At 35.2% G+C, this 19,340-nt stretch overlaps 1 protein-coding gene across 1 annotated transcript; it reads right to left on the bottom strand.

Annotated features, from left to right (window-relative positions):
• Window positions 1-4,011: 4,011 nt before the first annotated feature.
• LOC125854938 (uncharacterized) lies at window positions 4,012-19,086 on the bottom strand. Its single transcript, XM_049534547.1, has 6 exons — window positions 18,875-19,086; window positions 12,801-12,854; window positions 11,706-11,779; window positions 5,174-5,291; window positions 5,020-5,078; window positions 4,012-4,480 (listed from the first exon to the last, which is right to left on the bottom strand). The coding sequence occupies exons 1-6, from the start codon at window positions 19,016-19,018 to the stop codon at window positions 4,402-4,404; spliced, it is 528 nt and encodes a 175-aa protein (XP_049390504.1). The 5' UTR covers window positions 19,019-19,086; the 3' UTR covers window positions 4,012-4,401.
• Between the last annotated feature and the right edge of the window lie 254 nt (window positions 19,087-19,340).

Below are 19,340 nucleotides of genomic sequence, written 5' to 3'. Positions count from 1 at the left end.
AAGTTCTTCACTCGTTGATGATAATTGATACATGTGTTAAATTGTGTGGGACACTGTGACAATGTTAATGGGATAATGCCAAAGCAAGAAAAAAAGTACGTACAGTCACTGTGAAGGCTGGCGATTTGGAAGATTTCCAAACGTTCAAGTGTTATTATAATGCATACTGTTCTGGTCAAGTATAATTAGGTCAATTAATGTTCAATGGCCTTATAGATTCATGTCATGTGTACTATACAATAATTTATGATTGTGATCCATTTAATTATATACGCATTATTAATAATTAAAAACAACAAAGCCATCAACTATTATTATTTTTTAAAACTATCAGATAAAGCAATTAATCATCCTAGCCAATAATTTTCTCAAAAAAAAATAATAATTAAAACTGGCGGGAATATGCAGACTTCCTGACTTTTTTACCTGTCAAACCTCGTACCTTTTGAGAAGATTATACCTATCAATATAAAATATGCATTAATTTTTCACAAGTATGACAATACCAATGCTGCAAGTTTGTTACTGAGAATTCACAACATCCCTCCTTTTTATCACTCATTTTGCAAGTTTTGGAAAAAAAATATGAGTACCAAGCATCCTTTATGTGTCCAATCAACTTGAGTAGAAATGATGCTCATCAACAACATATCCAATGTGTTTAAAAAGGGTAAAGCGTACGTTGAACTTATTCCTATTTCGTAGAGATAGAGAGTGTTTCCGTTAGACCTTAACCTTAAATAAAAACTACCAAATAGTTCGAAAAAAGGGGATACATATAGGAGAGCAATAACAACAAAATAATTCAAAATGCAAAGTAATACACAACAAAAAAGAGAAAGAGTATTAACAAAAATGAAATAATGCAATAATCTACTACTGCAAAGAAGAAAGTTCTGAAAACGTATTTAGCATAGATCATAATGTAATATTATCTTGAAACTTTTGTTATCCTTGACTCTCAAAAAGGTTTGCCTGCAAAACATAAATAATTTTAAAATGTTAACAGTTTAATGTGTACATTAACAAATGAAAATAAAAGGATTCATCAAATATGAACCTGATCACGAGGAAGTGAATAAGACTTGTGTGAATGTGCTAAAGTATGTATAAGAGGAAGGTTCATGCACAAGTGATAAAAATGAAGTTAACTGAAAATGATATGCATATTTCTTGACCTTAGATCAAAAAATGTTACCGTAATTAGCATTTGAGTAAAGCTAGGACATTTCATCATATAAAAAGAGAAAATTATGAATTATGGGATAAGTCAGCACAAGACATGTGTTGATATGCACTTAAATCGGAATTCTCGAAAACACTTCCCTTTGATATTAAATCCTATCGATTAATAAAACAGATATAGCAAATATAATTGGGTAATTCTAAATATTGGAAAGAGAAAATTGATTGAAAGTATTTGCATTATGAAATTGTGTCCTATATATCGATCCATTTTGGTTAGCAAACTCAACTTTCTTGTGTTTTGAGTTCACCTCAAGACAACCTTTGACCCTCGATCTTTTTCTGTTGCTTTCTATATTTTATTATTTTTGGATCTTAATTGTGAGAATATCTTTACTAGTAATATTTTCTTCTAGTTTAAGGAGACGGAGTTGTCACCTTCATGATTTGCTTCAGCTTTAATTTGCACCTAACTCATTTCCACATGCTACTGCTATCTTATATATATATCCAGAGGCGGAGCTAAGTGGGTTCTACTAACGAGAATTCTTATTTTATATATATGCAATCCAACTTTGGATGTCCACAAGTAGACACATAAAGTTGAAAAAGAAGAAACATGAGTCCTACATGTCATAATACATGTAAGTAGGACACAAATTTCCATGTAGAATATTACGCTGGACATACGTGTTGCAAATTTAAGTGTGCAAACCCAAAGTTGGAGGATATAAATGTAAAATGAGGCTTCAAATCGACATTCAAACTTTCACTGAATTGTGTGCTAGCTATTGATACCACCTGAAATAATTTTTCCCTCAATGCATAGAACCACGCGGTTATATTTCTCAAACATAAGCATAGTATTCCAAACAACTACATATTCATAAATAAATGCATCTTCTAAAATCACCACGAAAAGCTGCATTATTTTGTTCGATATGCCAAACACATAACCTGTGAATTAATGTGATGGACTTCAGGTATCACAAGTGAGATAGCAGCAACTTGGTCGTCGGTCGGTAAAAAATGTTTTTGGTTTTCTTTCGGACACTACTCTGAAAAATGTCTCAAACAATGATGTTGAAGTCTCATCGTACATTAAAGCTCCTCCAAAAACAACAATTTTTTGTTCAATCCAACTAAACTAGCCAAGGCTCTATAATCTCTATTCGTCTGGTCAAAAATTATCATTTTTGAAACCGTCCAAAATATATTTGTCATCATATCATCAACATCCGACATCAATTCTCTTCTTCTCGAAATATTCTAACACACTTCTGGACGAAACAAAAAAAAATATTTACCATTTCTTCAATATTAGAACTTAGTAGAAAATAAATATTGTTTGTAAGTTAATTTACCTGCTTCCCCTTTGTATTGTACGACGATAGCTCTTCTGATCTAACTTGAATTTATTCTACTCATACAATCAAATGTTGCGCAGCCTCTGCTAAATCTATTTCATGAGCTTGAACTTCGTAATTTTTTATTTGTATTGACATACTCTCTGCCAACACCAAAACCAATCTCTCTTTGCATATTCATTGTAAAATTTAAGTGCACTATCAAACTCAACACCAATTTGAGAGTTCCTTTGTAAAACTTCTTCAGGTGTAATTTCACACATGCTTTCTCCAAATTCTTAAGTAAATATACTTCAAGAAAAGATCAAACTCAAAAATATCGTTGAGTTCTAAATAATAATTCAACCAAAGAACATGATAATACATTTTAAAAAAACTTATTTGGAGGTTTTCAAATAATTATAAAAATATATTTGTTCGAATTCTTTAAAATTATACTAATTTTGAAAAATCCAACACAAGAGTGCGATATTGAAAGTAAAGAATTTGCACAACTTAATATACTATTAGATCAAACAAATATCAAAAAATCAACTTTAATATATAGAAAGGAATCAAACTTAATAAGTTCAAACAATAACTAAAATTAAAAGTAAAGAAGAGAACAAAACCAAACCTTGTATTTGAAAAGAATCATTGTTTCACGTCTTATAACTCTTCGATTTCTTAAAAGGAAAAAAAAAGATACTTATAACAAATGAATGCATATCTTTTATTTATAGGTATGATCTTCCCAAAAGATACGATGTTTGGTGGGTAAAAACAAAACGAGAAATCCGCATATTCCTGCCAATCTTATTTATTATTTATTGTTTTTGACAAATTGATTAGCTAGGGTGCACTTAATTTCTTTATTTGATAGTTTTAAAAACTAAAAATAGTTGTTTATAATAGGGATAAGGGTTTGAAAAATACCCCAACTTTGGTCAAATTTGTTGTTGCGATACTAAACTTTCATAAGGACCTATTATCTCCATAGACTATTTAATATTGTATTTTTTACCTCCTGAACTATTTAATAGTGTATTTTAAAGATATATATGTGCCCACGTGAACACATTACTATTTATAATTTTGCATTATTTTTTATGTTCAGGTGTGCAAATATATATATTTAAAATACGGTATTAAATAGTCTAGGGAGGTAATAGATCCTCATGAAAGTTTAGTATCGCAACAGTAAATCCGACCAAAGTTAGGGTTTTTTTCAAACTGTTATCCCTATATAATAGTTATGATGAGTATATAATTTAAATGAATGTCTTGTATTGTACACATGACATGAATCAGGCAATTCAAAGTACATTATCATATATTTTATACAACTGTAGCAATGAAAAATACACCCTAAGTGATTTAGTTTCATTTCAATAATTTTTAAAAAGCCAACTTAATTTATTTAGGGGAAATTAAATCATCACAAATTTGAAGTTTTAATACGAATAATGGGAAAACCAAATAAATGAAACATTGAATAAAGTTGGGTGAATTGAATTACAACTAACTCATTGCTCAGCCCATCCTAACCCATGTAAACATTGGCAACACATTTATTATAGCAACCCATTTGCCCAAATTTTTTACCAACCTAACCACCGTTTGATACCCAACTCGATAGTCTCCATTTACTTTGAAGAAGAAAAATTTAGGTGTTACATAGGATCAGAAGTTAGCTCGTTTAATAAACAACACATTTCAATCAAAAGACCTTCATTTGACCAAAGGTGCACTCACCTAACCCCCCTTCTATGGATTAAAACACCTGCTGGTTGTTGCAAGTGGTGCAAACTTGCCAAATGTACACTGTACATATTTGCATGTATAATTCTTCCCTCAGGGTAATACAACCCTAGAATTCTGTATCAAAGCAAGCCATCATCACTTTGGAGACCATGGACCTTGCAAAAGGAATGTAACTCAAACTATACCTGTAATGCAACAAAAGAGCATCGACTTTCAAGTATAAAGAAATTATATTTACAATTTGACAATCTTAGAAAGATAACAAAGTCGAGTAGATGCAGATCCAGAATAAGGGCAAAGCTTTTTATTTTTAAGCTAATGCTTCTATCTGCCCTAAGTTTGACCCAAATGCAAAAGTTGCTAAATAAGAGATTATTACCACCCTTCGGGGTGGCCCAGTGGTTTGGGCTTGAGACTTTCATGTTGGAGGTCTCAAGGGCTTGAAACCCCTTGCTAGCGAAAGCAAGGAATTTGCCTTATGGGTCAAGCTCGTCGCACCAGGCTTGCCTAGTGCGGGTTACCTCTCCTATGTGGTTTGCGAGCTATTGCATAGGAGCAGGGGTTTTACCCTGTGCGCACCCAAAGGGTAACGGCTGCGGGTTACATGTTTATCAATAAAATTACATATACAACTTCTCAACATACTAGTTTATTCAAATTCTCAAAATTATTAACGCAAAATGTTTATTCAAGACTGAACCAGAATGACTACAGTCTGACATACCAGATAAGTGCACCAAACTCCAATATAATTAACAACAGTGTCAGTAGCTTGTTCCGCACCTGATGCAAGCAAAATGTAGATGAGACACAGAATGGAAAGTTTGTCGAAACCCAAAATGAGGAAACTAAAAAATGTGACTGATACAGTAACTCACATATAGAGCACAAAACAGAGCAATTATAATGCTTGCTATATAAATGGCAGTGGCATATATACGAACTGGGTCAAGCATCATTGTCACTTGTCGTTTAGGCCCTATGAGGAACGCTGTGCTGCCACCCAAAAACAATCCAAGTGAAGATGAAACACAAAATGGTATAAAAAAAAGGCAGAAATCCCGGTTTTGGATGCTATATATTACACTACAAATCTTAAAAGTGAGGAAATTATCATTATCAAGTCTACTCTGTTGCATCCTTGCGTACTACATATCCTTGTTCCCTATTCTATCCTCTCATCAGAAGATCAGGGAAGTAAGATTAGAGGTTTCCTATGTTATGGAGTAGTGGGAAAGGAAATATGAACGAAAGAACGTGGTGACTCCTTTTAAGGAAGGTCAGAGTCCGAAACATTTCTAAATCGGACAGACCTCTCCTTCGGAAGTAATTTTTGATGTTTAAGAATGAGGGAGAGGCTTTATTGAGAGAGGTGATGGCACTTAAGTATGGAAGAAAGGAAAATGGTTGGTTCACTAAAAAGTTAAGAAACTCATGGGTTTTGTGTGTGGAAAGGAATAATGAAAGGGTATCTGACTTCTCAACATATATGAGACTCCTAGTTGGGAATGGAAACTAAGTGTGTATGGTACACAACTAAGAATGGTTTCCTAGAAAATATTTCTTAGAAACTTTATACTTATTTTCTTGTGTTCAGAAAGTAAGCAAAAACAGTCTAGCAAAACACTATTGGGGTGAGATGGGGCAGAGAATGAGAAGAGGTCATTTTCCTTATTTTTAAGGAACTTGTTTTGCTAGAAAAAAAAATTCCAGAATAGTTCCGAACATGGGGAAATGGAAAATGTTTTCCTCCCTACCACACCCTAAATTTGTTTTTGGCTTGACATTTGGTGGGAGGAAGGAACATACATAGATGCTTCTTGGCTATACTTGAAACAAAGAAGTACCAACACCAAATTAAATTAGAAGACAATGAACTTGTAATGTCACTTACGGGACTTGTTATCCCTACTTCCATTAGAGAAATCGTTGTCCTCATTTTTAAGGAACTTGTGTTTCTAAAAGAAAATTCCAAAATATTTTGATCAACCAAGCATGGAGAAATGGAAAATATTTTCTGAAAAATGTTTTCCTGCCTACAACACCCGAAATTCGTTTTTGGTTTGCATTTGGTGAGAGGAATTAACGTACAGAGATGCTTCTTGGCTATACTCCATTGCAAGAAACAAAGAAGTACAACACCAAATTTATTGTCTTATGGTAAATGTTGGGCTGATAAAGAACGTTACAGCGAAATATCATCGGATACAAGTCTTCAAAAAATACATATGATGGTAAATGTTGGGCTGACAAAGCCTAACATATTCACAAGATAAGTGTTGCAGAGATGTAAACATTAAGATGGACGGACGGTCAAAAGATTAAACAGGATTAGAAGCAGGTGGCTGATTGTCTTAACATCCCTTCCACATGAAAAACATCTTGAGCATAGAGATATCCCTCTATTCGCAACATTATCAAGACTAAGAACAGCCTCATAGGCTAAAAGTCAAGTAAAACATGCTACTTTATGAGATACTTAGATTTTCCAAATATGCTTTCATGGCCAGTTGGTATTTTGTGGCTCAATCTGGTTTAAGATCTTATACCCATCCCTCACCTTGTACACACCTTTGCCATGTCCCTTCCACCATAAGCAGTCCCCTCCATTTCTTCATCCTTGAAATGTCTCCAAAAACTTGTATAATTCAATCAATCCAGAAACCTCTCAATCATTCAAAGGTCTTCTGAGTCATAAATCTCAACCCTGATGATTCCACATCTCAGCCACTGTCTTTCTCTGTTGTTGGGCCAGGGTAAAAATATCTGAGAAAAAAGCCTTTAGTGAGTAGAACTCACCCACCTGTCTGTCCAGAGAAGTGTTTTGTTACATTGAATACCTTAATATCAGTTCTACTATCCAGAGAAGGCCAGTAGGATCTAATGGTTCTCCAGAGACCAACTCTATACAGGGTGGTAACTTCTTGAGAGACCCACTTATCCAAAACCCATATTTAGTTTTGATGGGCATACCTCCATAATCACTTCACCTTGAGAGCTTTACTCTGATGCTTGACGTTTTTGATACTTAACCCCCCTTGATTTTTCCTTCTAATAATACTTTTTCAATATAACTAAATGGAAACCTTTCCTTATTACCTTGCCAAAGAAATCATCTTCTGGTTACATCCAGCCTCTATGTAACTGCCTGGGGTATATGATACAGACATCATATATGTTGGTAGTGCATCTATTATAGAGTTTATCAAGGTAAGTCTGCCTCCTAAGGATAGTATATTTCCACCTTGACAACTTCTCACACTTCTCCTGAACTACATTCCAGATTTCTATGGACCTTGATTTTGCTTCCAAAGGCATGCCGAGGTATACTGAAGGCAGGTCACCTACTATACCCAGAATTTGTATCAGCTGCTCTATATTAGGTACCAAATTAATTGTGTTAAATATGGTATCTTATTAGACAGTGTAGATGTGAGAATATCATCAATCCCTATAATTAGGCAATTAGGAGATTATGTAATATTCTTATTAGTTTCCTTCCTTTATTTACATTCTTTGTAACACTAATTAATCCCACTAACTTGAAAGAATAATCAAGACACTAATTCCCAAATTCTATTCTATTCTCCTTTTTATTTGTCATCATATCAGAGCCCTCATTTCTCTAATTTCCTTCTTTTTCTGCAAAAACAGAATCAAAGAAACAAAAAAAATCTGTCAGTTTTGTTCTACTCTGCTACTGCTGGTTTCTATATCTTTTTGGTGATAAATAATGCCTCCACGCAATAATGACCGCCCTTTGATATGCAACAAATGTAGCTTATAATGAAGACGATATTTTGCCCACACCTGATGTTAGGGATGGATCATCTCAATCTATCACATTAACTGGAGCAAACTATAATGACTACCTTCAGTACCAAGCATGAAGGCAACAGTCATCAACTTCATCAGTTGCTTGCACAATGCAACCCGGTAACTCCTTTGCTTATGTCGCATAGTCTTCATCTCAGGAACAATGTATTCTTGCTGGTGCTTCTGACCATATTTCTGGGAACAAAAATTATCTCTCTACTCTTATTACCCCTTATCCACTCTACTGTTACTTTGACTGATGGATCAAAGATTATTCTAGAAGGGATAGGTATAGCTCACCCTCTGCCTTCCATACCTTTAAAATCAGCCTTTTTAACACCTGCATGTCCATATAATCTTCTTTCCATCAGCAAATTAACCAAAAACCGGAAATGTGTTGTAATCTACCTTGGTGATTCTGTTCTTATGCAGGACCGGAGTACAGGACAGATAATTGGAAAAGGACATGAGTCACAGGGATTGTACTTGCTATCCATCCCACAATCACATGTTGCTTTCACTTCTGCTACTTCCTCTGAATTGCTCCATAATCAACTAAGTCATCTGAGTCTCTCGAAAATGCAGAAAATGGTTCCCAATTTATCTTTGTTAGAATCTGAGTCGTGTCAGCTTGGGAAGCACACTCGTGCCTTTTTCCCAAAGCGCATCAATAATAAGGCCACCTCTACGTTTGAAATTGTTCATTCAGACATATGGGGTCCAAGTTGTGTCAATTCTTCCTTAGGCTTTCATTATTTTGTGACTTTTATTGATGATTATTCTCTATGCACATGGTTATTTTTAATAAAAAATAGCTATGAGTTATTTTCTAAATCTTTCAAAAATATTGTGTTGAAATTTGCAATCAATTTGGTATTGCCATTAACAAGTTAATCAACGATAATGCTCGAGAATATTTCTCCATTTCTCTCTTCTTTTATGTCATCCCAGAGCACCAGAGCATATTGCACTTGTCTTCTTGTGCACATACTCCTCAACAAAATGGACTTGTTGAGTGTAAGAACAAACATCTAATTGAAATAGCTCAGACATTGCTTATTCACAATCATGTCCCTGTACGTTTTTGGGGTGATGCCATTGTTATTGCCTGTTATTTAAGCAATCATATGCCTTCTTTTGTTTTGCAGTACAGGAATCCACACTCAATCTTCTATCTGGACCAAAATTCATTCCCCCTTCCTCTAAGTGTGTTTGGTTGCACATGTTTGGTTAATAACCTTACCCCCGGAAAAGATAAACTTTCAGCACAAGCCTTTTAAATGTGTCTTTCTCGTTTATTCTTGCCTACAAAATGCATACAAATGCTTTGACCCCTCTACTACTAATAAGTATTTGATCTCTGCATATGTTACTTTTTTCGAGTCTTCTCCATATTTTTCTCCTCATACGGAAAATAAAAAGACTATATCAACAGTCCTTCCAGTTCCAACTATTCCACCCCCCGCTTCACCTCTGTCTCTTAAGGTATATTCCCGACGACCTCAACCTCCTTGAGCCTGCTAATCCAGTTAGTATTTCTAACTCTAATACAGGTAAACAAAGCACTCTCGGTGACTCATTACCTACTCCAACAATGTCTCCTGCTTCGGTCAAGCACTCATCAAATGATCTTCCCATTGCTCTTCACACAGGTACTAGAACTACTATCAATCAAGGCCCCATTTATACTTATTTAAATTATCACCGCTTGTCACCTTCATATCAAGCCTACATTATTAGCTTATCCACTGTCAAAGTTCTCAAGATTGTCACAGAAGCATTGGTTCATCCAGGTTGGCATCACGCTATGATTGAGGGAATGACTGCTTTGCATGATAATGGTACTTGGGAGCTTGTTCCATTACTGAAAGGCAAAACTCTTGTTGGTTGTCACTGGGTATTCAAAGTTAAGGTAGGTTCAGATGGAGCTATTGATTGTCTCAAAGTGAGACACAGCTGCTAAGGGATACACTCTAATTTATGGCATTGACTATGGAGATACTTTTTCACCAGTTGCCAAGATGGCTTTTGTCCATCTTCTCATCTATATGGCAGCAATGAAACATTGCCCCCTTTTCCAGCTAGACATAAAAAATACATTCCTTCACAGAGAACTTGCAGAAGAGGGTGTATATGGAGCAACCATCAGGATTTGTTGACTTTGCCAATCCCCTTATGATCTCTTATACATAGCTATACATCATATATGCACGGTTATACACTATTTATACAATATCGATACATTACATATACATGTGGCCATTTAGTTGGAAAAAAGAATTGGTTGATGGTACATTTATGTAAGAAGCCTAGCAAAATAACACTAGGTGATTTCTTCTCATCCATCTAAGCTTTGACGGCGGAGTTACCCTCTACATGTGCTGGTGGGAGATAGCAAGCACCTAGTAGAATAGTCGAGATGCGTACAAATTGGCCCGGACACCACCATCTTAAAAAAAAGAATATCTTTGTCACACAAGAAAATTAGTACAAAGACAAAGAAGACGCAGACAATTTTTAAAGGATAAAGGAATAAGAACCTCTATTGGAGAATCAACGCTCTAAGAAAATGATGTAGAGTCATGTCGATTGTTTCCACTAAAGGTCACCTGCCTCACCTGGACCTAAATGGAGTAACTCTTACCCAGGACAATCTCAAATGAAAAAACATTGTCATAGTCAACAGATGTTATATGTGGCTATAGGACTCGGAGAGAGTCGGTCATCTCCTACTACACTGCCCATTTGCAACAGAATATCTGGAATTCTTTTCTGCCTATTTTTGGTCTGCAATGGGTCACACCACACACTATCAAGGATGCTTTGACAAGCTGGAATTTTCGGAGAGTTGACAAATCAATCAAGAAGATCTGGTGATTGAGTCCAGCAGCAATTTTTTGGTGCATCTGGAAAGAAGGAAATAACAAATGCTTTGATGGGATTTCAACAGTAATTCACTTAACCGTTCCTGACATCTGGACTTGAATGGGTGATGTCAAGAACAGTTAAAGAAACATTGCTTTGTATCCGTACAAGACAGGAGAGAAGATGTAGGGCTTTGGATGTTGCTCCACTAGCGCTTATGTAGATTGTACGGAAAGAGAAAAATAGGGAAGCTTTTGATGGGAATGATGGAATATAGAAGGACCTGGTATACTTGAAGAATAGCCTCTTATCTGATTTCTTTTTGGTGCACCCGCAAGATTTTGTATAGAACATTGGGTGTTGTATGTAGAAGCTCACATTTTCTATATGGATTTTCTACTTTTTGATATACTTCTTGTACATGGGTGTTGAAATCTGATTTCTTTTTGGTGCACCCACAAGGTTCCTATTTGTATAGAACATTGGGTGTTGTTTGTAGAAGCTCACATTTTCTACTTTTTGATATACTTCTTGTACATGGGTGTTGAATCCACAAAGTCTACAAACAAGGAAGCTATAAGTAATGCAACTATGAATCTGATGGGAAGTTCGATCTTGGCTCAGGATGAACTTTTCGCCCTTCATTTCATAAAATTTTATGTCATTATCAACAAAAATCAAAACATGCATCATACAAAACAAATGGAAATAGAGAATGTTATAACAGACCTTCCAAGAGCAAGCAAATTCCCAAAAGAAAATGTTATTCCAAACTTGATTGGATTGAAGAAAACCATCATTGACTGTCATAAAGAAAACAATTACATATGCATGAGATCTTATGTCAACCGTGCGATTATTCTATAAAAACTGATACTGAAAAACTGAAAAAGATTATACAATAGAAAAAAAATTACACTAACAAGAAAATAAGTTAGCAAGGGAACACTTCATTGAAGAACAAAAGAACTAATAAGCTAACTATAAAAAAAAAAAATTGACTGCTGATAAGCTGATGTTATTCAACAAAAAATCCTTCAGATTAATGTCCAGTTAAATTTAACCATTAGTTCTGAACAAATTTGTACACAAGAAATCATTGGTAGTGCACATAATATCTCCAATAATTATGACCAAAAAAACTCAGACTGCAAAATATTAACTTTTCAAAATAAATATAATTTGTCAACAAAGCAAGAAATACATTGGTCAAGGACTTAATTCCTCATCATTGTTATGAAGAAGTTGGAAAAGAAAAGGCTAGTCCCCTTTACTCCTGTCTCCTGTACTACATTTGTAAAGCACCAAATCCAGATATCTTCATTAGATCAATACTACCAAGAATTAAATCCATCCTGCTCCCACAGACAACATAAGAAATGGTATACGACAATAGATTCTAGTCTTAAATCTAGCTATCTCTTTCCGTCTAATCATCACTCTCGCTAAAAACTATGACAATTTTAAAGGAAGAATATAAAGAAAGTGAAGCATCCTCCGTAGGCCCATTAGGTATAACAACGCCAGGTTAGAGCTGCATCACAATTCAAAATGTAGCAGAATCACTCAAAAAAATACTGTTTTAGCTAATGAGCTGAAAGCGACAAGCATGTAAAGTCTGAAAGCCAAGCATCTATAAAGATAGGTTACAACACGACAAAAGCTCACTGCAACAGTCACCAATAAAGCAATAAATTATTTTTGACTGGAAAAAGTTGAACCAATAGGTTACGCATCACTGACTCCATGTAATGCATTCCAAGATCCTAAAAAATCTAGACACGGCAATGAAAGCAGGAAAGGAATTAGAGAAGTGAAACTCACCAAGAGAGTACAGGCGATACCAGTTGTTAAGCATATAGCAAAACCATAAAGCCTCTGTTGAAAAGAAAAAAGTTGAGCATAGTTGGTCACTGGTTACATATATCATAGTGCAGTTAGTTTCCCAATTCAATTTATGCAAGAAAATTCAGTGTAGGTGTACAGAAGCCTCACATCTAAGATGAATAAAGCAGATTTAACAGACCAACGGACAGTGTGCATTTCCACTGATCACCATAGTTAGTTCTTCTTGGTTAAATCTCACTAAAAGCATGTGTTATATTTTCTTGAACATTTTTCATGTTGTACTCAATACAAAGTAGATTCTTTTTAGCCCATTACTGATCATATAGGTGGCTTACTAAAAGGAGAGAGGAAATATGGAAACCCGATAAAGAAAACTGAATGATGAGAAAATCCCGTTCACAGGTCAATACACACTAAATCCATGTGTCTGCATAAAATTAAGTTAATTAACAAGTCCGTTCATTAGGGATTGAGAATTTCCAGGCCCTTTATCCAGCCTTTGTGAATCCTCTCTAAGTTAACATTTTATAGACAGCAACAATGGTGTATTTCAGTAGTAATTACATCAGGAGTATGCAGTAAGCAAAACCAAAAGCTCTATCATCTATATCCCTCCTAAACTATCTAAAAAGTGAGTAATAACCTCCACCTCTTTGGGGAGGACATGGTTACACACTTACACCAAATATAAAGGTTTATAAGGCAGTTCAACTTCAAACTCTGGAAAGGGATGCTCTTCTTTTCGAAGCATCTCTGGTTCCTTTCCTTCCAAATTGTCCACCAGATGCAAGCGGGGACAATCTTCCATCTCTCATTGTGATCTGATGTATTCCCTTCTCTATTCCAGCATGCTAGTAAATCTGAGGTGTGTCTTGGCATGGGCATGGACCAACTGATTCCCCTCAAATTCAAAAAGACCTGCCACAGTCACTGTGCAATGGAGGAAGAGATGGTTTGTTGTCTCTGTTTCTATCTCACTAAAAAAGCACCTGGAGCATAACAGTCTTCCCCTTTTTCATTAGATTGTCCTGAGATAGTACTGCTTCCCTAGCTACCAACCAGGTGATACAAGCCACCTTGTGAGGTACACTAATTTTCCATATCATCTTCCAAGGCCATTAGATTGTCCTGAATCCTCTCGTCTTTGGTGCCTATCTTACAAGGATTCTTCATTTTTTCTATATATAGCTATGTCTAATGAGTATTAAATGGTTAGGTCCTTCAAAGTACTTAAAGATCCGTAAAACATCATCATAAAACAATGCTGTGATTTAAAATGCTGCAACGTGCTTCAATGCAATGTCCAACATGACATGTCAGGAAGATATGAAGATGTCTTATACCTTATTTTCATTTTTAACTACCACCGGTACTTGGTTCCCAAATTGTCCAAAGATGGCCAACTGTTAAAGCTTATAGCAAACATGTTTCTTTGGGGATTTACACATGTGACTGACACTATAACATTCATTTATGTTCACTCAAAAAGGCTCATCCCTATAACATACATTTATGTTCAATCAACAAGGCAAATCCTAATCTATGTAAAGATTATTGACTTAGCCCTATCCTATCAACTTTATATTGGAGCTCATCTAAGTTTCTCAGACTCTTCACTTTTGGCGCCGCAACCGTGTCGACACGACATGGGTGTGGGATCCGTGCCCAGTTTGATCAACTAATTTTGGGTACTTTGACCAAAATCGATGGGAAAAGTCTAGACAGTTATAATGATTACTGTAATGAATACAAAAGCTAAGCTGAAATTGAAGAAAATAAAATATCTTTTATATAGAAATTTCTATGTCACTACTTTTCCTTTAATCTCCTTCCAAGATTTTCCTCAAGTTCTCCACATAATATCTCATAATTTAGGTTTTACAACTCTATTTTTAGATATTTTAATTATTTTTAGGCGAATCTCCGCACCCGTATCCATACATGAATCCATATCTCCGAATCTTAAAAATTAGATCATAAAGGATCTGACCTCTAGATCTGCAGCCGTATCGGACACACGCACCCGAGTCCGAGCAACTTAGGAGCTCATCATATTAGACAATTTGATATTAAGATTTCACATGAACATTTCTGATTGACATACTAATTTACCTACCTCTAATTACTATGTTATAGTATTTTCATTTATTTTTGGACTGTTTTTCACTTTTTAGTTTTCATCCAAAATCTGAATACATCACATCAATGCTTAATGCAAAAATTGGTTAAATAATCAAAACCCATGTTGTATCAAATACAGTAGGTAAAATGGAAAAAGTGGGCTCTTTGGAAACAACAATACCTATCATTTGGGGTATATTGACATAAGAAAATAGTGTTCTTGATGGCATTGCAACCTATCTAATGTCTCTGATCCCCATGCCAGCTAGTGTGGAGAAGAATATTGATAAGATCAGAAGGCAATTTTCGACGTTACCAATTTCAAAAAAAAAAAAAAAAGAAAGATCAGAAGGCGATTCCAATGGTAAGGTAATGCAGAAAGAAGGAAGTTTCATTTAGTAAAATGGAGTATTGCGACAAATCACAAGAAGGAAGGGGATCTGACAGTTAGAAATCTTAGAGCTCACTATCAAAACTTGCAATGTTTATGGCTATGGAGGTTATATGATGGGATAAAGGTTCCTGGAAAGCAGTGGTAGAGGTGATTTATCGAAGATAAGGCTTTTGGGCACCTAAAGCAGTGAAGACTCCATATGGAGTAGCTGTTTAGAGACAGATTTGCAATCTCTGGAAGGATTCAACAAGTATGTTGTTTGAGGGTAGCCAACGGGAAAAAGATCAGACTTTGGGAAGATAATTAGATGGTTAAGGTTTGCTGAAAATCAATTTCCCAAATTGTACAGATTGACCTATAATCCGGAAGTCCTCTTAGCTGATATATTTATTGATTCATGATGGAATTTCCAGTACAGAAAGAATCTCTTTGACAGGAACTGCAAGTAGTTGATTCATTTATCCAAAAGATGCAATTAGTAGGGTTAATTCCAAATAGAAACGATAGCCTAGTCTGGGAAGTGAGTAAAAAAGGTTCTTTTACTGTCAGCCCATTCTATAAAATACCAACTGTTATTCAACCAGTGCAAGTACAAAAGTCGCCCTAGAGGATGATCTGGAAGACTACAGTCCCAACAAAAGCTGCCTTCTTTGGTTGGCTAGTTTCTCATGAAGCATGTCTAACAAACGAAAATTTGAATAAAAAGGGTTGGATACTGTGCAGCAGATGCTACTTGCTAAGTTGCTCGGACTCTTCACTTTTGGTGCCGCACCCATGTCGACACGACATGGGTGTGGGTGTGGGTGTAGGATCCGTGTCCGATTTGGTCAACCGATTTTGGGTACTTTGACCAAAATTGATGGGGAAAGTCTGGGTAGTCTTAATGAATTTTGTTATCACTACAAAAGCTAACATGAAATTGAAGAAAATGGAATACCTTTTATATAGAAATTTCTATGTCACTCCTTTTCTTGTAATCTTCTTCCAAGATTCTCCTCAAGTTCTCCACCTAATATCTCATAATTTAGGTTTTATAACTGTAGTTTTAGATATTTTAATTATTTTTAGGCAAATCCCCACACCCGTATCCATTACATGAATCCATATCCCCGAATGTTAAAAGTAGATCATGAAGGATGCAACCTGTAGATCCACACTCATATCGGACACCCGCACCCGAGTCCGAGCAACTAAGGCTACTTGTGTATCTGTGAACCATATTTTTGTGCATTGTAAATTTACTTGGCAGATGTGGACTGTGTTCATAGCTAACTTTTTCATCCATTAAACAAGTCCTACGGCGTTCAGGAATGTGTTAGAGTGCTGGGAAACTGCATGTCCAGATGCATCCTTATAGAAGATCTGGAGAGTTATTCATCTTAGCATAGCGTGGACTATATGAAAAAAAAATGAAATAAGAAGTGTTTTGAAGGCAAAAGGAGCAGTTGCAGACTGTGAAATATAGTTGTTTGCACCACCTGTACTATTCGAAAGATGGAAATGTTGTTATGAATTTAAATAACAAGGTGGACATGCTAGATTGCTTAGGATTCTAATGTAATCTAGCCTGCATTTTCTCAGTACTTTCACAATCTTGATTCGACAACATAGCCAGTGTAGTGTAATCCCACAAGTGGGTCTGGGGAGAATTGAGTATCATCTTGATATTGTTTGTAATGAAATCTTACTTTATCCAAAAAAAAAAACTCAAAGCTCTCTCCCTCTCTATCACCCCTTGCCTCCTCATACTGGAAATTACTAACTACATCCACTGCATGTTTTCTTCAATGCCAACTATACACAACAACGACTACATACCCAGTGAAATCCCACTGGGCACAGAGTTTAAGAAAGACTAACTTTTGAAACTTGTAGTCTAAAAAATGCTTTAGATATTTATATGGCTATAAAAAAAATTTGAGAGGGATATGGCTATAAATTAAAAAAAGGGTAAAATAAAAGAAGTTAAATGTTAAATTGGTCCTAAATAGGGAAGTATGGCACTCCTTTTGGACAGACTATAATGAAAAAGTATGACACGTTAATTGGGACAGAGGAAGTATATCGGCATCCATAAATATAAAAGTATTAAACCAGGATTCAGCAGTACCATATCATTTCTTGATACCTTGAACCTCTTGAGATCAACATTAAACAGTTTGTTATTCAAACAAATTGACTGTGTCGTAGTGTCTTCCGAAATCATTTAGTTACTTCATTTTTTATTTTAACTTACAATCCATCCTAATTGAGCAATTCATTCTCAGTAACCTACAGGAAAGTTTGCATTGTTGAACCTTGTAAGGAGGTTGAAAGGGAAGCATACAAAGCTTCAAGGTGATGGGATAAGATTGTGAAGATTCATCTGTATATAACTTTCTACATTGGTCGAATTTATTCTCCTTTGTTCTCTCAAGGATCCATACAAACTTGAACCGTAAATGGGGAACAAATGAGTCCACATTTGGATTACGATCACCTGAGTTCTTAACTTAAAAGTTATTGTTCCCCCCAATACAAGTGCTTTATTTATCAAGTCGTCTAAAATAGAGTCACAGAAACACCTGCTCCTCATATCCCTAGATAGAGATATTTTCAGTAATATTGGTGTACTAACTACAGCATTTTTAGACTGCCTAGTTAACAAGTATATTCCATTTTCCAATATGCTAAGCAGGAATGTCTATTAGAAAAACTCTACTAACTCATTTTCAGTGACCATCCCATTATGTTATTTGAGTAGCATTCCAGTAGCCAGAAGGATATTTCTTTAGCATGTAGTGTTTCACCAAACAGGATAGGTCATGTGAGTTAAAAGCACAATTCCAGGATTTTACCATTGCTGGAGTTTCTAGAATTTCTTCCATTCTTCTAAATTTCGCTAGTTCTAGCTCAAAATTCAAGTCATCATACACAAAGTACTTACAATAGCTCTTTTAACCTAATAGCATTGAGTGACTTGTACAAACCCCTTTAGAGTACATCTACTTTGAAACAGAAACTGGTCAACAAAAAGTTGGTTTACTTATGTCAAGTTATCAATCCCAAGAAAAAAATTATCTCTCATTAAAGGAACTGTTAAGACAATATTTGATCAAAGTTGTCATGAAATTTTTTTGGAAAAGAAGTATGTGGAAGTTGAATATGTGTTTTAAAACATTTTGCTATGAAATAGAAATCCAAGGAACTTCTACCTGGACCCCCAAAAAGGTTTCCCCAAGACAGATCTATATGGGTCGTATCAGCTAGTCACAAAATAGTTTCACAGTTTGAATATGCATTTATGGTCTGGACTCCTAGTATATCAGATACAGGAATGCATAAGGACGTTTTTTGCTATTTAGGTTATTTTAAGGGATCGATTTGAAGTATGTATTGCGCATACTCATATCAATAATGAATTTATATGCAATTTAGCTCAAAAATACAAGCAAAGAAAGAGATAAATAGTATATGTAGCCAATGAAGACAAAGATCATAGAATAAGTAAAAAGTTGGGATTGAAGAGAAAATGAAATGACCCAATAAGGGTTACCTGTTTGGTTGACAAAGTGCAGTTGCGATTCAAATCATCCATGAAAGCAAAGGAAGATTCTTGTTGAGGAGCTACTTCTTCATCTTCTACATCCATTCCCACCAACATTTTCATCTTCTCCAATGCCTGGTTCATTTTCTCCATTTTTTCTCTTCAAAGTTTACAAATTAGAGGAAGATTAAGGATGGAAGACGGGCAAGTGTAGTGAAAAAAAGCACCTCCCCTCTCAATTAAAGAAAAAATTATTCATGGGTTTTGGGTTGAAATTAATGACCTTTTTTTTTATTTATTTAAGGACATTTCACAGAAATCTCATAATTGCATACAAAAATTCTCGATTTTTCATTGCTATCACATGCAATTTTTTTACGTGTCTCATATATTACAAATTATACATTACTTAATGGGAGGTAGGGTTGTTTATGATTAAGGTTAAAAAAACAAATAGATTTAAAAAATGATATTT

The sequence above is a fragment of the Solanum stenotomum genome, chromosome 2, assembly GCF_019186545.1.
Source record: "Solanum stenotomum isolate F172 chromosome 2, ASM1918654v1, whole genome shotgun sequence".
NCBI classification, from domain to species: domain Eukaryota; kingdom Viridiplantae; phylum Streptophyta; class Magnoliopsida; order Solanales; family Solanaceae; genus Solanum; species Solanum stenotomum.
This window is presented reverse-complemented; position numbering and strand designations above follow the sequence as displayed.